Raw genomic sequence first — 13100 nt, 5'->3', positions numbered from 1 at the left:
GTACCACCTGAAGATAACGACACAGATGACTGAACTGCTTCATTAAATTATAATTTTCAGTTGCTGTTCGCCATAACTAAGCAACTGTCTTATTATGTATGCGAGTCGATGACGACATTACATGCGTTATAAACAGTAATACTCACTTAGTTTAAAAGTTGTTTTCTTCCATCTCCTACGTCGGAATGGCGCAATACTCTAGGTACATGTCACCCAGACGCGTTGTTGCTGTTTGGCATATTTTGGGGCAAACAAGTATACTATTTGTGCGAACATTGGCGATCGAATTCAAATCACGACAGATAAAAAAGTAACTGCGCCGGTTATGCGTAGCTATGGTAATAAAAACGTTCGACGCGTTTCGCCTATCAGCAAAAATGTTACAAAACATGTATGACTAAATTGCAGAAAGATTCCGAATTACAACGATATATTTCACATTATTATTTACACAATATGCAACATCTGACAGCAAAAGTCTACGTTATTTTTGAACAGTCCTCGTAGATCTATATGATATCATTCCTTTCTAAAAGAAATTTTGCAACAATATATACATATCTTAATTTAATGGCTTTGTTATGTTATTTATATTTTAGCCGCAAATATTATTAAACATTTTCAACTGAAATTGTGATAATATTCAAGAGTTTGCATGCATAAAATGATTAAAATGGATGACTGAGTTGATTTATTCGTACCGCCCCAACACCAGTCGTATTGGTATTTTTCTTTCTTTGACGTAACAATAACGCTTTCCATATTTCAGTGACTTCCGTATAAGGCAAACATTTAATACGGCTACAGGTGGTGAAGTTAACACGTGATAATAAATAGAAACAGTTTTTGCTATGGTTTTGGTTTTTATGCAGCTATGTTTTTGTACGGAATGTCCATTATTTAAGCTCTGTTCATAAATTAGTATGCTATAATGTGGTATAATGATTTTTTGAGCACCTCTTAATAGGTAAGTATTAGCATTGCAGTCTGTTGTAGTGGAGTTTATATCCATCAGGGTCGCAACTAGTTGTTGAGTTAATAACAATTATAAATTATAAGATTATGAATATGTTAAGAAATATTTTATTAAGATAACATCGGTTACCAAAATTGGGTAACGACAAAAAATAGATTTAGTATGTTGGGAAAATCAGAATTGTCAGAATCCTGAATCATTTTGTGTCGGCATATGCAGCGATTGTGTCGGTATATGCAGCGATTACAAGATCAGTATTTACAGGAATTGGGCAGAAGAATGTAATAATAATGCTAAGCTGATTTCTTGTAGGCATTTGTAGGCATTTAAAAAATTAAATATGAAAGCTATCTTGATATATTCGATATTTAAAAATATAGATATGCCTTAGTACGATGATACAGCAAGGTCGTTAGTTTTGTATACACAAAGACAGGAAGTGTTGCTCTCATTGCAAACATTTTTTAAAAATGAATTTCATTTTATGTTGGTATGTCCTTTGACAAAATACTTACCAAACAAGTCTGCGAAAATCCAAATGTTCATAACTCAATTTCTTGTTGTCCTCAAAAAACATTTGCTATTTCTCATATAGTTAAAAAACAACTAAAAGTACATTTCTTAAATTAAGAAAACAGTTAGATCGATCTATCAATATCAACATATCAAAATTTCAATAGTACATTGTATTAGACTACGCAAAATATAAATTTATTTGTTTTACTACCCAGACCCTTTTTTAAAAAGTCACAAAAATACACTTTAGAAAATGAATATATACAATTTTTAGAAATAAGGAAGTGTAGATTTTATTTTTTTTACTAGGAAATATTTAAATTTCACAAACAAATTGAAAACATTTTCACAATAGAGCATAACAACGCTATTGTTTTGTTTTTGTTGTCATTTTCTTCCCTCAACGTTTTTCGCTAGTTTGTAAATTCTAGATGTTTTAGGGTATGTTTGTGACTTTTCAAAGATGGGCTGAGTTCGTAAAGTGATCGAATTCATATGATCGCATAATTCGATCTTTTTTTTTTTAAATTGTGAAAACTTACCAACAACATAATTTTAAAGTTACGTTTGTCGGAGATAGAGACAGTTTAAATTGTGTTTAGTATGTTTTACATATGTCATGACTGTTATATATTTTGTGTCAGTTGTAAATAAGGAAGCATTCTTTTGATTATGGCCAAGATATTTGTCGTGCCTTGACGGCATAGTAAAACATATACAGATATATATATATATTTATTCAGTTAATGTCTTATCTTTATTTCATTTCGGCAAGACACATGGACAGGAATGTATAATATAAAAAGTTAGAATACATAAACCTATTCCCTCGAAAACAAATGCTTTTCGTACTGAAATGAATGATATAACTAGTCAACGTTTACTCGAACATCTCTTATAATATTTGTAGATTGTAATTGTTTTATGTTCGTACATTTATACATGCATATTATTATTGTATGGGCCGGAAGCCTAAGTCACAATAAAGATTTTGATTTGATTCTATAGATTTTCATTTTTGACATAGAGTTATGTAAATCCATATTTTCTCATCAGATATGATATGGAAGACTGTTGCGTATTGTAATATGTACAACTAGTAGTGATTCTAATCTAAATAAGACAAAAGCTGATAATCCTGATTGATGGACGAGTCTATAAATTGAACTCTGAACCGTCAAAAGCAAAATATACAAACTGGATTGAACAAGTCGCTTGATTTTGAGTATTTATCAGTTGATCAGTTGATAGATAGTGCTAATACAATGTACAACTTAGTGGTGAAAGTTGATTCAGGGGATGAGGGACTGAAGGGCAGGACAGGTTGTCTAGCTGGACTATGACCATGCATTGTAAAAGAAATTTCGACAATACAATTTTTATGTACTATTAAAATGCATTATCAAAGACAAGATTTCTATGATATTTGTATCGTTATATTTTCTGGTTTTCTGGGATCGTGGGATCTATTCAATATACCTGCTTGATAAAAACCGGCTTAAACTTGTGCTAGAGGCATGATGGGTGAGGTATATTGCATGACATGCCATGAACAGGCTTATGATAGTGTGCACATCTGCGTGTTGTGAGTTTCGTTTTGGGGAGGCTGCGTTTTTGTAACATGGCATTCCCTGTTTGATATTTATCCTTGTTCTGTTATCAAACGCTGCATACAATGTGCACTATGCATATAATAGTTTCGTAGGTTTCTCTTGTTTACGGCAATGACAAATAACAACAAATATTTGCAGGTAAGTTTAGATACGTCTTGATACTAGAGTACAGAGAAATATTTGAAAACAAATTATGATTACTTTCAAATTATGTAATAACAAAATAATTAACATTAGTTTATTTTCTTTTGGTTGATGCCAAATACGACCCATTTGCTTTTTTACATTATCCAGCTAGACAACCTAGTGGATCGCCTTCACTTCTTTTTTCGCCTCTAGATTTGTCAAAATATTTCATGCGTAGGTAGTTGTAAGTAAATAGTAAACATAACGTGACGCAGAGACTTCATAGCAATATTTACGCATTTCATCCTAAAAACAAATCCAATTCCTAAAATCTCATACAATAGTTCATATACGCAACGTCATATAAAAATTACGTGCAATTACAATAAAGTTATCCATTGAAAACGTGCGTTGTGAAACAAGTATTTTCAGAGCACCATTGGTAGACAATTTGCCACGCAAGAGATTTATTACTTTAAGTGTATTCGACATTGTATTGGGCATTGAAAAGAAAGATAAATAAAAGGAAAAGGTTGCGGTCTGGATATACTATTGGCAAATTTCCATTTTTGTTCAGTTTTGCAATGTTTGTAATAGGCGGCAGGATATATTGGTAATTGTATAACATGCAGGTTTAAATCCACGGGTTATGCAAAAGTGCTCTCTTTTTGGTAAAAATTCAACCACTCTTAAGTGTGTATCAAATTCATTACGTACAATGGTTTCATTAGATGGAAACAACAATATGTGGAGGCAATACAAAATAAACATATGTTACTTTAATTGAAACAAAGTAAACTGGCTGATTTGGCTCTTATTTGGATAATTTCATCTCTGGGTACATTTTGTCTTGTTTACTTCTCAGTAGCACTATTAATGCCCTGACCGTTATCACTTTGTTAAGCAATCTCAAATAGGGGACACATTGAATTTCATACGTATTTACTTAGTTATTCCTTTCTCACTTTACACTTTTAATTTTGTTCATAAGAATCCTTTAGTTTGATGACATTTTATACATTGTTTTGAAACATTCTGTAAATAGAACTAGCAAGAAAATACACCTAGCCTAAAATGTACTAGACGGGATGTTAGGGCTCACATTGCATCTTGTTTTATCAGCATCAGTGTCATTTTCATAACTGATGTTGCACTGGACCGTGTTGTCAATAAGAAGGTAAGCCAATTCATAAAACCCACTTATATGGATCCAACGTTTAAATTACGCTTATTTACAAATATACATGTCAGTTCAGTTTTTTACAAATTTTGTTATAGACAGCAGGGTATATTTGTAATTGCATAATTTCACGCGTCATGCAGAAGTGCTCTCTTTTTTGATAAAAACAACCACTCTTTAGAGTTTATCAAATTTGTGTAGGTACAATGAGTTCATTAGATGGAATCAACAATAATAAGACATACCACAAAATAAACTGTTTTTGAATTGAAAAAGAGAATCAGTTCTGTTTAAGGGTAATTTTAGGTTTTCTTTGGATAATTTCATCTCTATGTACATTTTTTCTTGTTTGTTATTTATCAGTTCTAATTAATGCTCTATTGTAATTGTTTTGTTTAGCATTTTGAAGTGAAGGCTGCATTCAATGTTATATATATTTACTTAATTATTCTTATCTCATTTAATACTTTTAAACAATGTATATGTTATTTTGAAACACTCTCTAATAAACCTAACAAAAAATACATCTAGCCTAAAATGTACTAGAAGGAATGTTAGGTTTCATATTATGACTTGTTTTATCAGCATCAGTGTTATTTTCGTAGTTGAAGATGCATTGGACCGTGTTGTCAATAAGACAATTCATACGACTCCTCTTACCTATACCTGGAGACGTCCGCACACTTCAAACAGCCAACTACACAACTGCGATTTATTACGTAGATACGACTGGAAGGTTAGCAAGAAAACATTGCAATATACAGAAAAAATGTAACGATTAATTATACTATAGATTCATTCGTTTGTAAATTTTAGACATTTGTGCGTATTTCTGTGACTTTGTAGATTTGGCTTAGGTTATAAAATACATAAATTGATATAGCAGCATTACTTTCTAAATTTGCGAATTGTTTTTATAAATATACTTGTAGTTAATGCCAAACCTATCGAGGTGTGTTTGTATATATTTATAGCACGAAAAAGGTTTAGAGTAAACCGAAAATGTACCAAGGTTAAACCATATGACGCTCACAGATTTTCAATTTCGTTGTCTGCTCTATAAAACTGAAATGCTCTTGTATCATAATGCTATTTTAATATAAAATACGAGGCTAATTTGAGATATTCAAAAGCACGTCCATATTTTTAGAATATTACGAGATTTGAAGTGGCTTGTTAAATGTAGAGAAACCACAATTTCTAGATGATTTTCATAAACAAGAACGCAAGTACTATAGAGTACAATTGTTTCCTGAACGCCTGATGGGAAAACCATCAAAACCATCAAGAGGTTCCGTAATTGAAGTACCTGTCAAAGTTAATTGAGCAGAGTAATTGAACACCGCTTACATCTTGGAACATATTTAAGTGATAATGGGTTCATATTGGCGTTAATTCATGAAGAGCTACTTTCATAGCCAAAGATTGTGACGTTGCAATTACTTGGCAGGTTACGTCATTTGGAAGCAGTTGCCAGATTTATTAACAGAGTTGCTTTATTTTTTGTTATTCCATGCTGTGTCCCTGTGCTTGCTGCAGTTGTGTTTATTCGTTTAGGGTATTTTTGCGTTCTATCTGGTTCTTTTTTCCAAAGATATGTTCTATATGTACCAAGTTTCGTTGCGTAATATCACGGTTACCATTTTGTTTACCGGTTCTAATGTAATCTAGATGCAACTGGAAGATTACGGAAAACATTTGTGTCAGACGGAAAATATCTAGGCTTACTGGAACAAACCTTGCGACATATCACATAAGCATTCATATCATTTTGACTGTATATTGATGATTTAATGTTTTAGATATTTTTATTTCGATATCACTTTGTTTTCACATGTTCGTGTGTGAGCAGCAAAAGTGCCTAGATAAAAAACTGGTTTTCTCCTGGATACTTTACTGATAGAAACATAGACATAATCACTTGATATTAAAAGCTACTGGGCAAGAATCTTTCATCCGACCCGGGATATGCCGGTCACGTGAGTGGCAAGAAAACACTTTTTATCGAGTTTTGATTAAATGAACGTTTTTGCGTACACCTGCCAGGGGAGCTGCAAGTGAAAAATACCAAATTCATATCATGTGTTATGATATTCTATTGTAACCTATTCCAAATAAGTTGGCAATTTTTTTTCCATATATATCACGAAAATAACGGTTTTCCGCTTAGACTTTTTGCAAAACAGGTGTAAATAGGCGCATGCTGGATAAATCCAGGCAGTGCCGTGAGTCAAACGAATGCCTAGCCGGTTGCCAGAGGCGAAACGGCGTATGTCGCAATTATGGTATAAATTGTCCAACTTCAAATAATATTTTAAGTGTTTTTGGTCACCTTATCGATAAGAATATTGTATAGCATCATCACGATTTATATTTATTTAATGTAGTATTTGTAACTTTCACTGTTTCCAGCAATGGGATTTTCAGTTTAATAATTTTCTAATTTTCTCTATCATCTTTACAGAACTATACTCTATCATTGGAGAAAAGAGTATTGATGATAAATAATCAGTGATTCTTTCCAAAAAGCACAAATAAAGATATTGTCTAAAAAAGCATAAATAAATTTGTAAAAGAAATGTCTGTTAGAGATGAAAGAAGTATTTAATGTTTTTTTCCAATAACTTTGTGACGTCATAATTTTGCGAATCACGTTCACTTATATTGCGATAAAACAGATGTAATTTGGTTAAAACCATAGAAAAGACATGAAATAAAAAGAAAAATTGTTTGTTTACATGTAATATCGAAATATCTTTCGCTGATGAACACCAGATTTTAAATTTTCAATCGTGGGTGCTCCACTGGTAAAATAGAAAAAGTGGAAACTCCACAGGTAGCTCAACACAACAAAAACGAAAATGTTGCAGGCTCGGTTTGATTGAGCCTGTTCATGGACGGTAGTGGAAATGCATGCTACCGTCCACGCCCACTTATATTCGGTAAAATATTATTCGATCTTACACTTAACAAACATTGCCTATGTATCCGTTTCGCATGTTAACACTGGTACAGTGGCTTAGTTAAGATACCATAATTACTTTCCTCCATTTTTAAGAACATGTATTGATAGGTGTAGTCATGAGATTTTGGAAGACAGTGTGAAAAGGACTCGGAACAGGTTGAATAAGGTAGGTTGTTTAACTCTGTTTGTCAAAGAAAGCTCCAACAGAATTTTAAAAGTTACAAAATTTTCAAATGTTTCTCAGATGTTTGTGTGAAGTGATTTCTCTTTAACTTGTGCCTCAAAATAATCAATAACTTAAGCGTACGTCTTCAGTTGTAAAAAACAAGCAAACTTGAATAGCTATTTTAAATAATATATCAATTTTGAACTCATAAAAACTCATTGAGGTGATTTCAAATCAGTATTAACCACTACAATAATTTATGCGTGTCTTTATGTTGATGTTGTTTTTCAAAACTTGTTAACAACGTTGCATTATTAACACATATCTTATATCATCACTTCTTTAAAATTTAATTCCAGTCTAGTTTGTAGGGTGGAAAATGGTTCGGGAATGTATCAATCGGGAATACTTTATCTCTGTGGTGGCAAGTTCGTCTAGAGACATTTTATCTGAAATATGTTCAGCTTGTCCTTTGTGGCCGGGTGGTTGTTGTTTTTGGTGTCTGAAAAAGTTTCCTCAAAACAAACAAACAAACAAAAGCAGTGCGACTGCCTGGTCCGTATCCATTACACTTTTAAAACACATTTTCGAGTACGAAGGGTGGGGATAATCATAGCCAGGATTCCATCAGGATATGGATCAATGATGTAAGCTGCTCGTCTGCTATGGCGTTTGTACGTACCGAAATGGGAAACTCAAACAATTTACTGAGCGCTCACAATGTATACATATGTACATGAAACTAGCAATTTGCATGCTATTCTTAGATGTTTGTATTCGGGTAGATAACCTGGTTGCACTGCTTTAGCATAGAATCACATCTGCCACGGAGATTGCCTTTATAATATTCAAATTGCATAGGTAAACTCTCGACAATACCCTTCCTGTAATTCTTCGCCGTGGCACGGCAGCATATCAAAGTTGTAAATTTCTATATTTATCACCGGCATGTAGTATATTATTGTATGCACCCGATTTTAAAACTTCTACCTCAGTTTAGATATCGGTGGTCATTATATAGCAATAACTGTTTTGCATGCAGACTGTTTGCATATGTGACAACTCATAAAGTAAATACAAGGTAACGAGCGGAGCGAGCCGATTTATACAGAAAACATAGAAATGGCATAAAAATTTAGTGAATGGAATTAAATTTGCAAACTTTGCCAAACTTTGCGTTCGCACCAGTCACCCCTTGGCTATGCCCCCTTAATATTATACGCTACAAAGATATTAATATAAATACCACATCAGACCAAAACTGCGATAAGGCAAGCACCACTTCTTTAATGTGTAAAAGCTATATCCATCGAACTGATATTTGATCAACATTCATTCTGTATACATTTCTTTTGATGTGCAAAATCTATTCGGGTGAGTTTCTTTTTTTTTCATACCAACACAATAAATGTCATATGATAATCTTCCAGCAGAAGACAGAAGGTGCCCCTTGAATATTATTGCAGGCGTAGACGGGCTCCTGGGTACAAAAACCGAGCTTTCACAAGCCCACCGGATGACTTTCACAAGACGATACCAGCAATGCTCGACCACATGGTGACGAGGGTAAAGATAGCGTAATGACATAATGAATTGTGTTTCGAAATGTGACAGTTTAACATTTTAAGGTAACTAAATAGTTTTCATTACAGTCTAAACAGGTTTTCTACGGAAAATCCATTTCCAAGTTTTTAGCCAAGAATCATCTGAACTATTTTTCAGTCAACCAAAATGCTGTTTATACAGTATTATTAAGGGTGATGAATTATTTATTTTGACCATCAAAACAATTTCAAAGAATATATCCAAACAAAACACTATCAATTTGATAGTGACACCAATATGGACTGATATTGATATTCCCTCTTATATTAGTGCATTAGCGAAAACATTTAAATGAAAGTAAATGACTCCCTGACATTTTTCTACTATACATAATCAAACTGGAGCAAATGTCACTAGAATAACATTGATATGTTGCATTGTACATTTATTATTTTTTCTTGTATTATCATGTATTATGTTATTATGGAAAACTGATATGATATTACAGTTTTGCATTATCTTTTATCGCGTGCTGATTTTTACGGAAAAATGATGCCCCACGTTAACTCCTCATTACATCTTTTAACTCTTCAATTCTTGAAATGTTGCATTTATTCTTATTCAACACTGTTTGCACTAGATTGTAAATTACTACCTAAATAAAATAGATATATAATGTGGCTATTTAGTATTTGTAGGTCTAATATAGATGCTCCGATACAAGAAGATAAAATGATGATATGACAGTAACGAGATAATTTAAGTTACGGGAAAAACATGCATATGTGCGCGTGTTTGTATGCAAAGTATGCATTGGCCATAGTCATATAACTTGAATAACATTTTTCTTTGCAATTTGTCATTACTAAGCAGTCTGTATTTCTGCTTTTGCGACCAGTGCAGGCCAAGATCAGTCCTTTGCAGGCTGATATGGTCCGACATGTTCGCTAGTCGGTCAGTTAACTTTGAATGAACATACCTTTGTATAATAAATGGTACTGTCCAAATTGAATGAGAGATCCGTCCTTTTTCAAAATTATCGGGGTAAAGGTTAAAATATACACAAACACAACGGGGGACAAAACAATCAAACAAAGAAACACAGTAGGGTACTGCCCTGGAACGGCTGAAGACAAAACACACTACTGGGGAGTCAAATCATGTTAATGGCGACCACGAACCCACTTCATTACCTCTAACATGCTTTAAAGTTATAGAAAAGAGTAATAAAATTTATCCCCGTCGGATGAATCCCTAACACACGCAATGGTAACAAAAGATACGATATGTATAAGACAAAAATACTCGTTTATTATACAAAAACTTCATTGCCAGACCAATCAATAACTGTGGCGTACAAAATATTATAAATTTGAATGTTCTCATTTATTAACCAATGTCAGAAACAACAAGAATATAAACAAAAACGCCGAGATTTAGCAAAGATGAACAATTCGATCCGCCATATAATAAAACCTACTAAAGACTAAACACGCTGAGACCGGGGAAGAATCTGTTCGATTTCGTGTTGTTTTATTTCTATTAAATAATGTATCTAAGCATTTGGGCTGGTTCGGAATTTTATTGCTAATTTGACACACCCATACAATTGTGTAATTTTTGTTTTTATCTTTTTTTTTTTGTAAATTGTATTTAACAAAAGGGACAATAAATGCTTTGAATAAACTATTTGACATAGATTCTACTGTTCATACTTTGATATTAAGATATAATCATTCGACTCTTGCAAATATGACCTCGTATTTTTCTTATAGCACATTTTAAATGATTCGTGTTTGATTTTACTGATATGTTTTCTACATGTAAGTATTGTTTCAGATTAAATCGTGTTAACATTAATGTACACATGAACGTGCGAAATTATAGATAGATTCCAAAAACGCATGACACGTGTGTTTTACCTTTGTCTATGGGTATTTTGTTTAAAATAAACATGTTATTACAGAGCACTGGAATAACTTGTAGCCCAATCCATTTGTTTTGCTACTCACTATGCACGTGTCACGTATTATTTAGAGGTAAAATGCAATACGCTATTGTTAAATTTAATTAAAGATGTTATTCATAAGCTTCATTATTGTTTGTTGTATGATTTCAAAATAATTAGAAATAAATAAAGGGAATATATTACCTTGTCGCGTGTTTCTGTTCGTCGGTGTCTAACGGTGCAAGGACTCTTACATCGCTGTAAATCGTGCCTGGACACCAGTAACCAATGTTGGAATAAGTCCATTGTCTCAAAACTGGTTCACATACAAACAAACAATTTATTTCACATAATATCAAGGAACGATCATTCGAATAACCTAGTTTTGAACTTTTTGTTAATTACTTAAGTCGGATATAAATTAACTTCCATCCTGCATCACTTTAAAGTTGGCATTAGTTTTGTATCTTCGTAGCAAATAAATTGTTCATCTATTTCATTTATTCCCTTTTCACCATAGCTCCATCGCAAATAACGTGAAATATAGAGTATATATAGACACCATTTATTAACCAAAGTAGACTACATTCAAATAAACGAACTTATCAGGATAATAAAAATGCATTAACATCAATGAATAATTTTTGTTTAAGGATACTCCCCACACTCTTTATGTTAAATAATGATACAGCGATATTATTGGTTTTAGAAGTAGAGCACGCCGGATATAACAAACCACCAATTCCCTGTGTTTGTGGTTTATTTCTGTTGAAGAACTTGAAGGAAAAAATCCGCTGGAACCAAGAAAATCCATTAATTACTAACATTACTTGAACTCTTCTCAACAAGCGATCGCAAGCAGTTCTTTATTAGAGAAATATATCTTTTTATTTCAAGCCTTTTGGTTGTTTATTGGAATATAGCGATGGATTACTTCTTGATGATAAATTCACTGATTATAACTATGAGATTATCAACCAATTTCGACTTACTCGAATTTAAAATATCAAATGCTGAGATAACTAATAAAAGATATAGCTAAAATGTGTGCGGCAGTTATATGTGTTGTCCCTTTATTGTCTATACTAAACAATGATAAAAATGCTTTTAACTAAGAAATGTTAATATGTTAATATACTCAGCTATATTCAATGTTTATATACTATTTTAGTTTTATGTGTGATGTCAGTCCGTTATGTCATGCATTTTGGGTTACCTATAAGAATCAAAATCAATCACAAATTCAGTTTCTTTAGCAATGCGATTTTTAAATGCATGAAACAATAATAATTGTGTTTAATGAGAAACCTTATTTCTTCTCCGAAATCTCTTTACACTAGGTGCACGTTGCTTAAATTATCTTTCTTCGACTGAACACCAGATGCAGTACTTCCGCGTGTGGCGTAGCTGCTGTTCATGTGTGAAATAACTTAAAACAAACAAATATTTGTAATGATTTTAGCAAAATTTAACATAATTTACCTGTGCAGTATAATAACATTGGAAATAATAAACAGTTCTATAACATTTATGAACTTTCATTGCATTATAGAATGTACGTGTGTATATTTCTATATTCTTGTAAGTAATTATTTTCATCTATCTGTCTTCATTAAAGTGTAGTTGGTAAGAACTAATTTATAAAGTTTACTCTTCCGTTTTTTAAAGTGTAGTCCGGCCTATCATTTTTACATCTGGTATGTTGAATGACATACAGTTATCAACTTAGACTTTTAGTGGTTCGATCTCTTCTACTACAATGTTGTAGACAAGTGTTGCTCCAAACCAGTTAAACCATATTTGATAATTTAGCTCCGATAATTTGTAGATATACCTATAATCCACTTCTGTTTTTTATTAATTCATTGAAATACACAAACTATTTCTTACCTGCACACTGTTGTTAATTAGAAAATTAATGTATAAATTATGTAGCAACACTTCAGTTGAGTTTATGATTTTTGTTTAATAGAAAGTAGCCCCGATTTATACATTTTTTTATATCTATCGTATCTGGACTCATATTGGATGAATGCGACACGCAAGAACAGTAAGTCAACAGTGT

The 13100-nt window shown here is 32.5% G+C and overlaps 1 protein-coding gene across 1 annotated transcript in view; it reads right to left on the bottom strand.

Moving 5' to 3' along the window:
• LOC123540352 (uncharacterized) overlaps window positions 1-11706 on the bottom strand; it is a 103039-nt gene extending 91333 nt beyond the window's left edge. The window contains exon 1 of the mRNA XM_053527242.1: window positions 11240-11706. Coding sequence (XP_053383217.1) covers window positions 11240-11341 — 102 coding nt within the window. The 5' untranslated portion in view covers window positions 11342-11706. The remainder of the gene's footprint in view (window positions 1-11239) is intronic.
• Window positions 11707-13100: the final 1394 nt, after the last annotated feature.

This window comes from Mercenaria mercenaria, chromosome 16 (genome assembly GCF_021730395.1).
Source record: "Mercenaria mercenaria strain notata chromosome 16, MADL_Memer_1, whole genome shotgun sequence".
Taxonomy (NCBI): Eukaryota; Metazoa; Mollusca; class Bivalvia; order Venerida; family Veneridae; genus Mercenaria; species Mercenaria mercenaria.
Note: the sequence above shows the minus strand (reverse complement) of the source record. Positions and strands in the feature narration are given on the sequence as shown.